Genomic DNA, 14969 nt, shown 5'->3' with positions numbered 1-14969 from the left:
GTGCTGAGATATATATGTATAACATATGGGCAACACCAGGTAACTCATTAGAGACACTTTTCTTTTGCCTTCTCCGAACCCCCTTCTGATTGGAGGCCGCTGAGGAGGAAATAGAGGATCCACTTGTAAGGAGATCCCTGATCCTTGAATTTGATTATTAATTTTGCTGGTACAATGGTTGATGATCATTAGTGTTATCCGAGCAAACTCCAATCGGATTTCGACTTATCCCTATCCACTCTTGGTGGAAGAATAGATGCTGACAAAAATATTTTAATAAAGCATTCTATTTTAAATATTCCTGGATGAATTTATATTAATACATTGACATGTCCATTGCTCTGCAGGGTGCAAAAGGAGTGAGAGGAAGATCTATGGAGGTAAATAATCTGTTGTTGATTGCACACCTACCTCATCTTTGAATAGTTTTGTACAACTGCTCACACTTTTTCAATTTTTCCATGTTCCAGAAATGTAGTCTTGTTCGTCAAATCAAAGACACATGCCGTAAGTATATTGCACGCAGAGTAATTAGACATACAGCATAGAAACAAGCCCTTTGAACCCATGCTGCTTAAATATACCCAATTTACCGACACCCTCGGTACGTTTTGAACGGCGGGAGGAAATTGGAGCTCCCAGAAGAAACTCATGCAGACATGGGTAGAATGTACAAGTTCTTTACAGTCCCGTTGTTGACGCTGTGCCCCCTCCCCCCGTGATTGAAGGCTTCTAAATTTGGCCATTTAAAATGTAATTCCAAGTAAAACCATTTTTCTTCTCTCTTTTTCCCTTGCAGCATGTTGTTATGGTAAGTTCTTTTCTTCAGATAAATGTTTATATCCAGATTATTCACTGAAATTCTGAAATGGAACTCAATCTTTTTTTATTCTTTGTATCAGGTACAAATGAGTGTCCTGTCTATCCAACTGAGTTGGCCTTTGTGATAGATACATCTAACAGTAAGAATGCTAATCAGCTCATTAGAAACAAGAATGCTATTCTCAACATCGTTCGAAATCTGACCATCGTGGAGAGCAACTGTCCTAAGGGAGCTCGCGTCGCTATCCTGACATACAGCAATGACATCGTCACAGAGATCCGATTCAGTGGTGCTCGGAATAAGCGAGACCTTCTCACACAAATTGAAAACTTGCAGTTTGTGCCATCAAGGAAAGCCTCAAATATTACTAATGCAATGAGCTTTGTGGCAAGGAACACATTCAAACGGGTGCGGAGTGGGTTTTTGACAAGAAAGGTGGCAGTATTCTTCATTGATGGACAAACAAAACCCAAAAACCTGAATAATGGTATAATGAAACTTGCCAGTGAGAATATTATCTCTGTCTACCTCTCCCCTGAAGAAAATGATGCATTCAAAAAGATGCTGCAGGTCAGATTCACTTCTTAATTTTCCTTTACGCTCTTTCATAATCAGGATTCTCTATTCAATAATAACAAATCAGAAATGATTCCGCAATGATGAACAAACACTCATTCTGCTCACCATGCAGAATTTTTCCTGATCATTCTCCATAACCCATTCAAGCATCTTTCTTCATTATTGTGGATTGTAACCAGTCATGTCCTTTGCTATATAAATTGATAATAATATTATCTGTTGAAGTGGATGTCTTTTCATCTGTAGTTCCCCCTTCTTAGAAAAAAGATACAAATTACTGGGTTTAACAATCATTTACTAATGTCACATTTCTTCTTTTGTGAACTATTTAGGTCTGCTTAGTAAGAATATAAAAAAAAATTGCCTATTCAACAAATGTGTTGCATAAACTCTCTAGAGGCTTTCAATTTTATTTTGCATTGGTAATGCCAGTTAAAGGCTGTTTTTAATGTATTTCTTACATATCCACTAATTGCTATCACCGTGTTCATTCTTAACCTTGATTATTCTCTGCTTCATAGTCACCCTAAGCACTCTAAACATTTCAGAGCATTCTTGTAGGATTTTCATCCACAGACTGATCAAGTTTTTCCATTTTCCTGATGGTTTGATTTCATCCATTATTAAGTGAGGAATTTGGAATAAAACATGGAAAAAGCCTGAATTTTATTCATTTTTAAGATCTATTATTTTAAGGAATGCACAGTGGACAATCTGAGCAGATCATCATCATTTACCTTCAGAGCTGGAATACATGGTGAACTGCAATGACATGCACATTGCTCAATCGTATGTCTAAGGGCTTGAGTACCCTCACTCATTAGCCAGAGATGACTCATCACTTGGACAGATCCAATCGCTTGGGCTTAGGCCTGTGATCCATTGACAAAAGTCAAATCAAAATGATGTGTTAACCATTGTTTGACCTGCTTTATTTATAATCTGCACCTAATTAAAAACTAACTGAATTCACTTGTGAACAAAGAGAAATTAGAGGGAGTCAGAGTCTCTCCTGCTTAAAAATTACAGCACAGTACAAGCCCTTTGGCCCACAGTGTTGTGCTGACCTATGTAAACCTACTCCACAACCATCTAACCTTTCCCTTCTACAGGCCCATAACCCTTTATTTTTCTTACATCCATGTGCCTTTCTAAGAGTCTATTGAAAGCCACTATTGCTCTTCCACCCTCACCATTGAATTCCAGACACCCAGCACTCTCTGCGTAAAAGAACTTACCTCTGACATCTCCCCTAAACTTTCCTCCACTCACCTTAAAGCACCTTTTATCCATTCACATTACCACTTTAAGTAATCCCTTACTATCTAGAGCACTTATGGCATCCTATTCCTCTGTGGTTAATAAGGGATTACTTAAGGTGGTAGTCATGGTGGGGAGCTGGCTGATGGAGGACCTCAGTTTTCTTCAGGCTGACTTCCAGGCCAAACATTTTGGCAGTTTCCGCAAAGCAGGACGTCAAGCGCTGAAGAGCTGGCTCTGAATGGGCAACTAAAGCGGCATCATCTGCAAAGAGTAGTTCACGGACAAGTTTCTCTTGTGTCTTGGTGTGAGCTTGCAGGCGCCTCAGATTGAAGAGACTGCCATCCGTGCGGTACCGGATGTAAACAGCGTCTTCATTGTTGGGGTCTTTCATGGCTTGGTTCAGCATCATGCTGAAGAAGATTGAAAAGAGGGTTGGTGCGAGAACACAGCCTTGCTTCACGCCATTGTTAATGGAGAAGGGTTCAGAGAGCTCATTGCTGTATCTGACCCCCCACATCTCCATCGGGCACACAAAACTCAAAACGGTCAACCAGTTTACCTATCTCGGCTGCACCATTTCATCAGATGCAAGGATCGACAATGAGATAGACAACAGACTCGCCAAGGCAAATAGCGCCTTTGGAAGACTACACAAAAGAGTCTGGAAAAACAACCAACTGAAAAACCTCACAAAGATAAGCGTATACAGAGCCGTTGTCATACCCACACTCCTGTTCGGCTCCGAATCATGGGTCCTCTACCGGCACCACCTACGGCTCCTAGAACGCTTCCACCAGCGTTGTCTCCGCTCCATCCTCAACATCCATTGGAGCGCTCACACCCCTAACGTCGAGGTACTCGAGATGGCAGAGGTCGACAGCATCGAGTCCACGCTGCTGAAGATCCAGCTGCGCTGGATGGGTCACGTCTCCAGAATGGAGGACCATCGCCTTCCCAAGATCGTATTATATGGCGAGCTCTCCACTGGCCACCGTGACAGAGGTGCACCAAAGAAAAGGTACAAGGACTGCCTAAAGAAATCTCTTGGTGCCTGCCACATTGACCACCGCCAGTGGGCTGATAACGCCTCAAACCGTGCATCTTGGCGCCTCACAGTTTGGCGGGCAGCAGCCTCCTTTGAAGAAGACCGCAGAGCCCACCTCACTGACAAAAGGCAAAGGAGGAAAAACCCAACACCCAACCCCAACCAACCAATTTTCCCTTGCAACCGCTGCAATCGTGTCTGCCTGTCCCGCATCGGACTGGTCAGCCACAAACGAGCCTGCAGCTGACGTGGACTTTTTACCCCCTCCATAAATCTTCGTCCGCGAAGCCAAGCCAAAGAAAAAACTTAAGGTGGAATGTGAGTGGAAAACAAAGGTTTCGAATTACTGCCTTAAACAGATGTCCTCTAGTATTTGCTGCATCTGTCTTCAGAAAATATGCTGGATGTTCTCCCTTTTATGCCTCCCATAATCTTACATACCTCTTTTACGTCTCCTCCCATCCTTTGTCACTCCAAAGAGAAAAGCCCTGGTTCTGCCAATCTTGTTTCATATGTTCTCCAATCCAAGCAACATCCTGGTAAATCTCCTCTTTGGTCTCACTGAAGCTTCTACAATTTTCATGTATTGAGACCACTAGATCTGCAACAACATTCCCCATTGTGGTCTAACCAAAGTTTTATAGAGCTGCAACGTTGCCTCGTGGTTCTGGAACTCGATCCTTCAATTAATGAAGGCCGGGCCACCACCCACTTTCTTAACCACCCTATCAACTTGTGGGCAACCTATAGACTTGAACCCCAAGATCTCTTTGCTCCTTTACACTGTTATGGCTTCTCTTTGTTCTCTCAAGGTTCCAGCATTTGCAGTTTTTGTGTTTCTTCAAATGTTTGATGCCTGATTGAACCAGACATCCAGAGAGATGAACTTTTCCAAGACGATAGAAATGCGAGGTACAGATGAGCGTCACTTCTGAGGACAGGCTATGACCTTCGTTACTTTACATACATTATCTCCAAGAAAAAATATGAATATTATATTTGGGAGCTTGAAATGATCAGACTGCAATGATTGGATACATTTTGGATCATAATTGCCAGAGGGAATAAAGCTGTTTTCTGTCAGGCTACAGCTGGGTCACATCACATGATGAGAATATTGGAAGATTAAACATGAAAATCTGCAGATGCTGGGGATGGTAACAATACACAAACATGCTGGAGAAACTTCAAGCAGCATCCACAGGAAATAGTGGGTAACCAATGTTTTGGCCGGGCCCTTTATCACATCTGAATTACTGGTTACCCTGTGGATACTGCGTGACCTGCTGAGAAGTTTAAGCTATTTTCGTTAATGATATCAAATGATTAGGGATTTTACTTTGCAAATTCTTCATTGTTTGATAGTGAGCTTGTTGGTTTATAGTTCTTTCTTTTTTTATCCTTTTATGTTTTCTCAGAGAAATGATGCCGGCATTTCGCAATTCTTTGTTTTCCGCAATGATGAACAAACACTCAGCAAGGTGATGGCATGCCACATTTGTTTAGGTACGTGATCCTATTTACTGTATGTCGGTGACATTTAAATTTGTTTAAAATATTCTAAGCTTCACCACAGCTTTAGCACATTGCGAGAAAATATATTCTTTCATTTTAGTCATCCACTCACTCCTTCAGGCACTACTGGGAAATGCTTATCTGCTAAATGTTACAGTCTTGGACTATTCTAAACAGGGGGCAAAGCTGGAAACCATTTCATGATGTTGACTGGTTGAATGGTGCACAATGTGTGGAATAGATTCTATATATCTTTAAATAAAAGAAACTTGTGGAATACATTCTAGGAGTGCATAGCATTGTGACCAGAAAGTCTTTGATTGGCCAGATACATTGTGTCGCAGAATGCACTTAATTTCCTAAAAGAATATTGTCCTTAAATAGAAATTATTGCAACTTATAAAATAACTGGTGCTCATTTCCACGGTCCTGTCCTTAATTTTATCAGCCTCCATCACGCCAAAGAAATCAACCCATGTTTGTCCAAACTCTCCTCAAGTTCATGCCCTTTCATCCAGGGAACATCCTGATAAACCTCCTCTGTACCCTTTGCAAAGCCTCAACATCTTTCCTGTAATGGGGTGACCAGAATTTCACACTGTGCTACTGACTATAGGATGTACGAGCTAATAGTGAATATCGAGACAGCACGTTGGCTCAAACCTTTTGATACTGAGTATTGTCTCACTGTGGAGAGTTTCCTCTTCTTTTCTAAAATACATATTTATAATTTTAAGTTGATTTCTATAGGAAAAGGTCATAATGCATTGGAATAGTGTTCAGGAAGACCAGTAATAATATTTTGGCTTTCTTTTATTTAAAAATACATTGTTTAGGATTTATTCAACATGAGCAGCTTATATAGAAACATTCTCCTCCTGGTCTCTGATGTGCTATAGGTCTGTGGGTGGGGGATGGTTGGTGCGGGCTCAAAGGGCCAAAAGACCTGTCTCTGCACTATACCTCTCCATGGTGACTGAGTTTATTTTGGGGGACTTTTGCCTGCATCCTAGTGACAGTGCTAAGCACTGTATTTGACGATATTTTGTAGATTCAGATGAAGAAGATTGGTCTGAAATTTGCCGTAATAGTGTTTGAAAATTGATTAATGCTAGATTGGCGATGATTAATTATAGTTTTATACATCAATTATATTTAACACCCAAAAAATTTAAAAAATTTGGTTTTAGTAAATCAGATCTTTGTTTTCATTGTGATCAGGTTTCTGGTACTTTTTTACATGCTGTTTGGTTGTGTGATCGGTTACAACAATTTTGGAAAGGTATTCAATCTGTATTTAATAATCTATATTATCTTCATATTGTATTAGACCCTGATATATTTTTATTAGGGAATATGCAACCGTTGATTGATTTAGAATTAGATAATTACCAGATCTCTTTTATTTACTTAGCGCTGGCAGTGACCAAGAAATGTATAGTTTTTTTTTAGTCTTAGTTTTTAGTTGTTAGGGGGAGATGCCGAGATTGGTATTGTATTAACCATGTTACTTTGTACTTGTATTACTTTATTTTGTATTTTTTCTGTACTTGAATTACTTACTTTCTTCATATGTTAAAATTAATAAATAAAGTTTCAAAAAAAAAAAATTTGTAGATTCAGTGTTGAGAGAGGATATTCTTGGGAGATCATCTAGTGAAGCTATATCAAAAGAAAAGTAGGAAATAATCACTTTTATGGTTCTGTATTATAGGCCCGAAGTAGTCAACATGAATTGGAAGAACAGGCACGTAGGGAAATTGCAGATAGCTGTAAGAATAATAGGGAAGTCGTACTGGGAGATTTTAATTTCCCAAATATTGAACATGGCACCCATTGTACGAAGGGCTTGCGTGGGGTCGAGTTTTTTGAGTGTATCCAACAGAGCTTCTCAATCAATATATTGAGGGCCCTACTGTAGGGGGTGAAACAGGACCTCCTCTTAGAGAACGAGATGGACCATGTGACTGAAGTGCCGGTGAAGTAGACTACTTTGCGACCATTGAGACTAACTCCACTGATTTTTAAATAGTTATGGAGAAAGATTGGACTGATCTGCTGGATAAAGTACTTAATTGGAGCAAAGGCACTTTTGGAGCAATTAGATAGGGATTTGCTGAAGTTGATTGGGGGTGGATGGAAAGTGTCAAGAGTTCAGGCACTGCACGCTTCTGTCAGGGTGAAAGAGAAGGCTGGCAAGTTTAAGGGACCCTGGTTGAAGAAGGATATTGACGCTCTTGTCAGGAGAAAGGAGGAAGCTTGCATTAGATTTATGCAGTCCAGATTAAACAATACCCTTGATAAATTCAGCAAGTGCAGGAGTAAGCTTAAGAGCTAAACCATGAGGGCAAAAAGAACACATGCATTGGTGATCAGAATAAAGGAGAATCCCATGAGATTCTGCAGGTATATTAAAAGTAAAGGTTGGCTAGAGAGAGAATTTATTTTCTTAAAGATCTCCAAGGCCATCATTAGCCCTTTTTCACATTGGCTAACCTGTAAATTGGCCGTTCAATAAACTGGTTAAAGAAGGGGTTTTTGCCATTCACACTGGACCACTATTAACCAGTTCTCTGTGTCCTTTCACACTCACCACCAGGCGTCCCCGGGGAGAGGGGCACCTATCCTCCACCGTGATGTCTGAGTGACGCATCCGCTAATTATGATCTTGTATTTAGACAAAATTAGGCATGCCTAATTATAACATAATTAAGCATTACATACAGTATGAGCCCTTCAGCCCCTGTTGTTGTGCTGACCTTGATAAACCTTTATAAATTTCTAAAAGACTGTGGGAAAGTGGTATAAAACACACAGCTGCACAATTTATAAAGACCGTGGGAAAGTCGGGGATGAAATACACGCATTGAGTAATGGTGGGCTTGCCCTTCCAGAATTCAGAGAGACCCTTCCATGTGTGCTCCGTGCATACAGCCCTTTCTCTGCTGCACAGAATTCTGGAAGGGCAGGTTTGCCATTGCTCGATGCATGTATTTCATCCTCGACTTCCCCACAGTGTTTATACATTGTGTGGCTATGTGTTTTATTGCCACTACCACATTCCCACAGTCCTTTAGAAATTGTTTTATAATGTGCTGTACATAAAGCTTCATTATGTTATAAAGATTGGATGTGATTAATTTTGTTTAAATACAAGATCATAATACATTGATCAGGATTTAGTAAATTGAATGCAAAGTTTATACCATTTTAATCTTTTGCTTCCTTCATATTCCTGAACTCATGCAAAAACTTCATAACACTACTTTGTCCCTGGATAGTCCACGTCCCTTTCACACTGGGCTAATTGGCAAGCAGGCATCTGACGACCACGGGGATAATACGTCCTACCTTGGCAGTCCATCCCTGCTGTGATTTGACACCTGTATGGTGATTAGGAGCATTCATGGACCTTTAATCTGTATATTGGCTGTTAATTACTAGGACAAGGTGCCAGTGTGAAAGGGGCTTTTTGTATTTACTGTGGAGGAGATCATGGAAGTCCAGGAATTGGAGGAAACAAGTGATGAGGTGTTTAACGATATTAGAACCACCAAGAAGTTCTCAGCAGCCTTGGAGCTTATTGCAGTGGATTAATCCCCAGGGCCTGGTGAAATGCATCTTTGTACCTTGTGAAAAACTAAGGAAGAAATTGTGGAGGCCCTTGCTGAGTTTTTTTTCATCATAGTTGTCCTCAGATAAAGTGTCAAGATACTGAAGGCTGGTTATTGGTGTGCCATTAATTTAAAAAGGTGACAAGTCAGAGAACTACAGGCCAGTGAGCTTGACGTCAGTTTTCGGAAAATTGCTGGAGGATTTCTAAGGGACAGAATCTACCAGCCTTTGGTTAGTCAGGGACTGACTGGGAGTAGTTAGCATGGATTTAGATTCGGATTTCAGATATTTTGTCAGAGTACATACATAACATCACAGTCAACCCTGAGATTCTTTTTCCTGTAGGCGAGGCAGAATTACCACTTAACGGCAGTGCAAAAACAAACTGTACATAATGTTCACATGTAAACATCAGTGCAATACAGAGAGGAGAAAATATACAAAAGATAAAGTTCAATAGTAAGAGTCCTTAAATGAGTTCCTGATTGAGTTTGTCGATGAGGAGTCTGATGGTGGAGGGGTAGCAGCTGTTCCTGAACCTGGTGGTATAAGTCTATGACACCTATACCTCTTCCCTGATGGCAGCAGTGAGAACAGAGCATGTGCTGGGTGGTGTGGATCCTTGATGATTGCTGTGGCTCTCCGATGGCAGTATTCCCTGTAGATGATCTTGATGGTGGGAAGGGGTTTCCTTGTGATGTCCTGGGCTGTAGCTACTACCTTTTTCATGACTTTACACTCAGAGTCATTGGTGTCCCCATACCAGATCCTTATGCAGATGGTCAGCACACTTTCCACCACACGTGTACAAATTTGCCAGGGATTCCGATGTCAAACCAAACCTCTGTGGACTCCTAAAGAAGTAGAGGCACTGACATGCTTTCTTCACATTGCCATTGGTGTATTGGCTCCAGGAAGTATCCTCTGAGAGAGTGACTCCCAAGAACTTGAATTTTCTCACCCTCCCCATGTCTGATCACTGGATAATGATCACTGGATTGTACTCATCTGGTTTTCCCTTCCGGAAGTCAACAATTAGCTCCTTGGTTTTGGTGACATTCGGCCAAGTTTTCAATCTTCCTCCTCTATGCTGATTCTTTGTCCCTTTTTATACAACCCACTTCCGTGGTTGTATAAAACTTGTAGATGGTGTTGCTGGATACTGAGCCACGCAGTCATAGGTGTAAAGTGAGTAGAACGGAGGACTAAGAACACAGCCCTGTAATGTACCGGTACTGACAGAGATTGTGGAGGAAATGTTCTTACCAATCCTCAATGATTGTGGTCTGGAGGTGAGGAAATCAAGGATCTAATTACAGATTGGGGTATTGAGTCAGAGGTTTTGGAGTTTGCTGATCAGTTTTGATGGGGATGATGTGTTAAATGCTGAATAGTCGATAAAGAACATCCTGATGTATGCTTCTTTGCTGTTCAGGTGTTCCATGGCTTTGTGTAGAGCAAGTGAGATGGCATTTGTGCATGGGAGATCATACCTCACCGATTTGATAAAGTTTATTGAACAGTTGACAAACAGAATTGATGAGGCAAGGCAATGAACACTAAATTTGGACTTCAGCAAGGTCTTTCACAAGGTAGGTTAGTCTGGGATCCTTGGGATATAAGGGAAACTGGTCCATAGGATAAAAAGCTGGCTTAGTGGGAGGAAGCAAAAGGTCGTAATAGAAGGATGTTTTTATCTGATTGGAAGCCTGCATCCAATCAGGGGTCTGCTGTTTATCATCTGTATTAATGATTTGCATGGCAATGTGGTTAACCTGATTAGTACATTTGCACATAACACCAAAATGGGTGGTGACGTGGGCAGGGAGAAAGAAGATCTAATTCACAACAAAATCCAGAAGATCGGCCATGGAGTGGCCAATGGAATTTAACTCTGACAAGTATGTGGTGTGGACTTTGATAAGGCAAGCCAGGGCGGGTCTTGCAGGGTGAATGGTAGGGCCCTAGAGAGTGTTGTAGAACAGAGAGCCCTAGAAATACAGTTGCAACAAAGCAGCAACAGGTGAAGAAGGCATTTGGCACACTTGTCTTCATTGGGTGGGGTTTGGAGTGGAAAGGTTGGCAACTAATGATTCATCCATATAAGGCATGGGTGAGGCCACTCTTGGAGTACTTCAGAGGAGATTCACCAGGAATTGGAGGGGTTGAGTTATAGGGAGCGTTGGATAGCTTGGGTCTTTCTTCCCTGGAACAAGGAGGCTGAGGGTTGATCTGATGGTAGCCTATAAAATCCTGAGGGGCATGGATAAAATGAATGTTCACACCCTTTTTCTCAGGGTAGATGATTCTTGAATTGAAGGGCATATGTTTAAGGTGAGAGGGGAAAGATATAAAAGGGATGAGAGGGACAACTTTTTTTCACTCAGAGAGTGGTCCGCATCTGGAATGAGCTGCCAGAGGAAAATGTAGATGTGGGGATGGCAACAACATTCAAAAGGGACAGATTTATCAATAGGAAGGATAGAAGAATATGGACCAAATGTAGACAAACAAGATGAGTCCAACATGGACAAGATGGGTCAAAAGGCCTGATATATGTTGTATGTCTCTACGACTCTATTTAATGTTTGCAACAAGCACCTCCATGTCAGAGTAGCGTGCACAGTAAAACTCGCTGTCTACCTCTGTTAGAGGTGCAAACCTCACTGGACATGTTAGACATTCCCCAAATTCATGCCTGACCTGGTCACAAACTGGCAACCATTGTAGATCCTGGGTCCATACTCACAAGATTATTGCTGATTGAAAATCTATTGCATTCACCAAATTGATGGCATTCAAACTGAAGAACAACTTTTAAACATAACAACTAGTGAAATTGCAGGAGTCTAAACTCCAACCTTTTTTCTTTTTGTGCAGATTTCTGTGAAGTCAACACCGTCTGTGACAGCAAAGTTTTCCGAGGCAAAAGATCAGTGACTCCGACTGATGTGGACTTGGATATTGCCTTCATTGTAGACAGCTCAGCGACAATCAATCCAACACAGTTCATTGAGATCAAGAGGTACATTTCGTTCATGACGGAGCAGTTAGAGATCAGCAGGGAGCCTGACACGTCCAACCGTCAGGCCAGGATTGCCATGGTCCAACATGCTTTGTACGATTCGCAAACAAATGACAGCCTTGGGCGAGTGAAAATAGAATTCTCTCTAACTGATTATCGCACCAGTCAAGACATCAGGGAACACATTCAGCACAAGGTGATACAGCTCGAAGGAGTCAGAGCAACGGCTGAAGCTGTCAAATGGACCATCAGAAATATTTTTGAGAAAGCTCCCCAACCGCGGCCGTACAAACTCATTGCTCTAATGACTGCTGGAGATCTCCCAGAGGCAGAGAAAAAGCAGCTGGAGCTGGTTGTCACAGATGCCAAATGCAAAGGCTTCTTCTTTGTTATATTCCACATCTTTAAGAAGCCCAATGAGCAGGATCTCATCAACCTGGCAAGCAACCCCCAGGATGTGTACTTCAAGCCAATTAGCAAGATCTCAGAGCTCCACAATGAGGATTTCCTGAGGTTTGCACAACAGCTCCCCAAGTACATCAGTGGTAAGTTGCAGCCTCTCTCTCACTTTCACTGCTCAATTTGAGTTAGTGGTTAGCACAAAGCCATTACACTACCAGTGACTCAGGTTCATCTACAAGATGTTGGTGTGTTCTCCTCGTAACCACGTGGGTCTCCTCTGGGTGCTCCAATTTTCTCCCACATTCCAAAGGTGTCTGGGGTTAGTAGGTTAATCGGTCACCCTTGTGAGCCAGAAGGATCTGTTGCCGTGCTATTTCTCTAAATACATTTAAAAAATCTCTGGAAGCTCCTCACCAGCAAGTATTCAGAAACACTTGGCATTCAACTTGGAATAGAGACCACTGAACAGAAATTTAAACACCGTACATTTTGGCATATAAGACAACGTTCAGATAAGATGTCCCCAGTGTCAGTCTGAATTTCATGGTTTTATCATATATCTGGTGTATAAGATGACACTCCGAAAAATACATGTGTTGACTGAGCTGGTGTCATGTTGACTGAGCTGTTGGGTGTGGCCAGAAGGAAGGTGTTATCATGGAGCCTCCAGCAAAATGAAGAAAATAGGAAGCAGGTTTTAAGTTAAAAGTCATTGAAGTGGCCAAGGAATCTTCCAAATGAGCTGTTGCGAGGACTTTTGACATAACATGGTTAGAGAGTGGAGAAAGAATGAAGCTGTTTTGAGAAAAATACTAAAGAAACAATGTTCGATGAGACTGGGACTCGATGAGTAAACAGTGAGGCTCTGGATGTGTTTACTAAGTTCTTTGCCTCAGACAATGTTATGGTGATTTTGAAGGATTTTAAATGTGTTTTTTTAACAATAGAAATGTATTTCTAATATGCTGGTAGCTTAAAAATTTGTCTGAGTCTGTTATGGAACTTTGAGTAGAATTTTAAGGTCACATTTTTGTATCTGGCCTATAAAATGGGTGCTTCAAGGGTCATCTTATATTTGGTAAATAGCATTACCATCATTTGTGGGACAGTGGGCAGCTAGTAGAGATGTTTCCTCACAGTGCCACGGACCCAGCTGAATTCATTTTTTGCTGCCTGTGTGGAGCTTGCACATTCTCCTTGTAATCCCATTGGTTTTCTTAGGGAGCTCCACTTTCCTCCCACACCCCAACCCTGCCCATAATGTGTAGGTAAGTGATGGATTCTAAGGTTCGGGAAGTAGTGAGAATGTGGGGATTCATTTATGAGGACTACAATGAACAGTTAGTGCTGACCCGATGAGCTGACGGGCTGTTTTCTGCGTTGTGGTTCTATGCCTCTCAATGTCATTTGGTATCCTGAGCAATGCAGTTCAGTAGAATATAGAACAGTACAACAGAGAAAGAGACCTTTCAGCCCATATTGTCTGTGCCAAAAATGATGATTACTCCTAATATGGCCATTTCTTTCCAATGCTGTGTTAACCTCTTCCTAAGTATCATCTCCAATAGTTCCTGGCCACTAATGAGAGTCTCACCAGCCTAATACTTCCTAGATTATCCGTCCCTTCTAAAATAAAGGAAAATCATTGTCCACTCTCTTGTCATCTGGGGCTTCACCTGTTCTAGTGAGGATACAAAGGTCTTTGTCAAGGCCACAGTAACCTCTTGCCTTTTTCTATAACTTGGGATATATGATCCAGGGATCATTCCTTCTTGATCTCAAAATGCCCCAGTACATTAGCATTCTCTACACTGCTTTCATTCTCCTGCATGTCCTTTAGAAAACCCAGAATGTGCAAGCTCCACACAGGCAGCAAAAAGTGAATTCAGCTGGGTCCGTTTCACTGTAAGGAAACATCTCTACTAGCTGCCCACTGTCCCACAAATGATGGTAATGCTATTTACCATATATAAGACGACTCTTGAAGCACCCATCTGGCATAGGCCAGATACAAAAACGTGACCTTAAAATGACTAGCTGTTATATTTGGTACTGGGCTTTTTAAAAAAAAATGCTAAAATATGAAACAGACAAAGTAGCAGTTAATAGGCATAAATACCATTTTGTTATCACATTGCCATCTGATGGGATGACAGGAGATTCACCAACATCTTATAGCACCGTGACTCAATTAAGGCAGTACTGTTAGGGGGCATGGTCAGATTAGCGGTTAGCACCACACAATGAATCTGCTGCTGTTTGTATGGAGATTGCACGTTTTCTCTGTTTTCCTGCCATGTTCATAGACATATGGGTTCAGAGGTTCGTTGGTTAAATGGAGATATTTGGGTGGCATGGCTCATTGGCCAGAAGGGCCTGTAACTGTGTTATTTCTCTGATTTATTTAAAAAAATTAAACACACCATTTTGTGCCCAAGACACAAAAGTGAAAGAACCTCTGCTGCCCCTGGAGAGCAAAATGGAAAAATTACCTTGTGCTTTAGTGACTGACACTAGTGATCAGCAGGAAACTGTAGTGACAGATGGAATCAATGATGAGTTTGGTTTCAAGCAGTTAAATGTGGTGTCTAAAAGTTTACCCCAAAGTTATGTTTCCCATGCGCTTTGCCTGGTGTTTGAGAACTTCACTTTGGCTACAAACTGCTGCCAAGCTAATTAATCAAACAAGCAAAATGTATGAC

At 41.4% G+C, this 14969-nt stretch overlaps 1 protein-coding gene across 8 annotated transcripts in view; it reads left to right on the top strand.

Annotated features, from left to right (window-relative positions):
* The window catches only part of LOC138761742 (collagen alpha-3(VI) chain-like), a 380600-nt gene that overhangs the window by 338917 nt on the left and 26714 nt on the right, over positions 1-14969 (top strand). For all 8 annotated transcript variants that reach the window (XM_069934408.1, XM_069934409.1, XM_069934410.1 and 5 more), the window contains 6 exons: positions 348-380; positions 471-507; positions 800-811; positions 903-1393; positions 5129-5216; positions 11721-12410. In XM_069934408.1, the coding sequence (XP_069790509.1) occupies positions 348-380; positions 471-507; positions 800-811; positions 903-1393; positions 5129-5216; positions 11721-12410 (1351 nt within the window). The remainder of the gene's footprint in view (positions 1-347; positions 381-470; positions 508-799; positions 812-902; positions 1394-5128; positions 5217-11720; positions 12411-14969) is intronic.

Source organism: Narcine bancroftii, chromosome 4, assembly GCF_036971445.1.
Source record: "Narcine bancroftii isolate sNarBan1 chromosome 4, sNarBan1.hap1, whole genome shotgun sequence".
In the NCBI taxonomy this organism is placed as follows: Eukaryota; Metazoa; Chordata; class Chondrichthyes; order Torpediniformes; family Narcinidae; genus Narcine; species Narcine bancroftii.
This window is presented reverse-complemented; position numbering and strand designations above follow the sequence as displayed.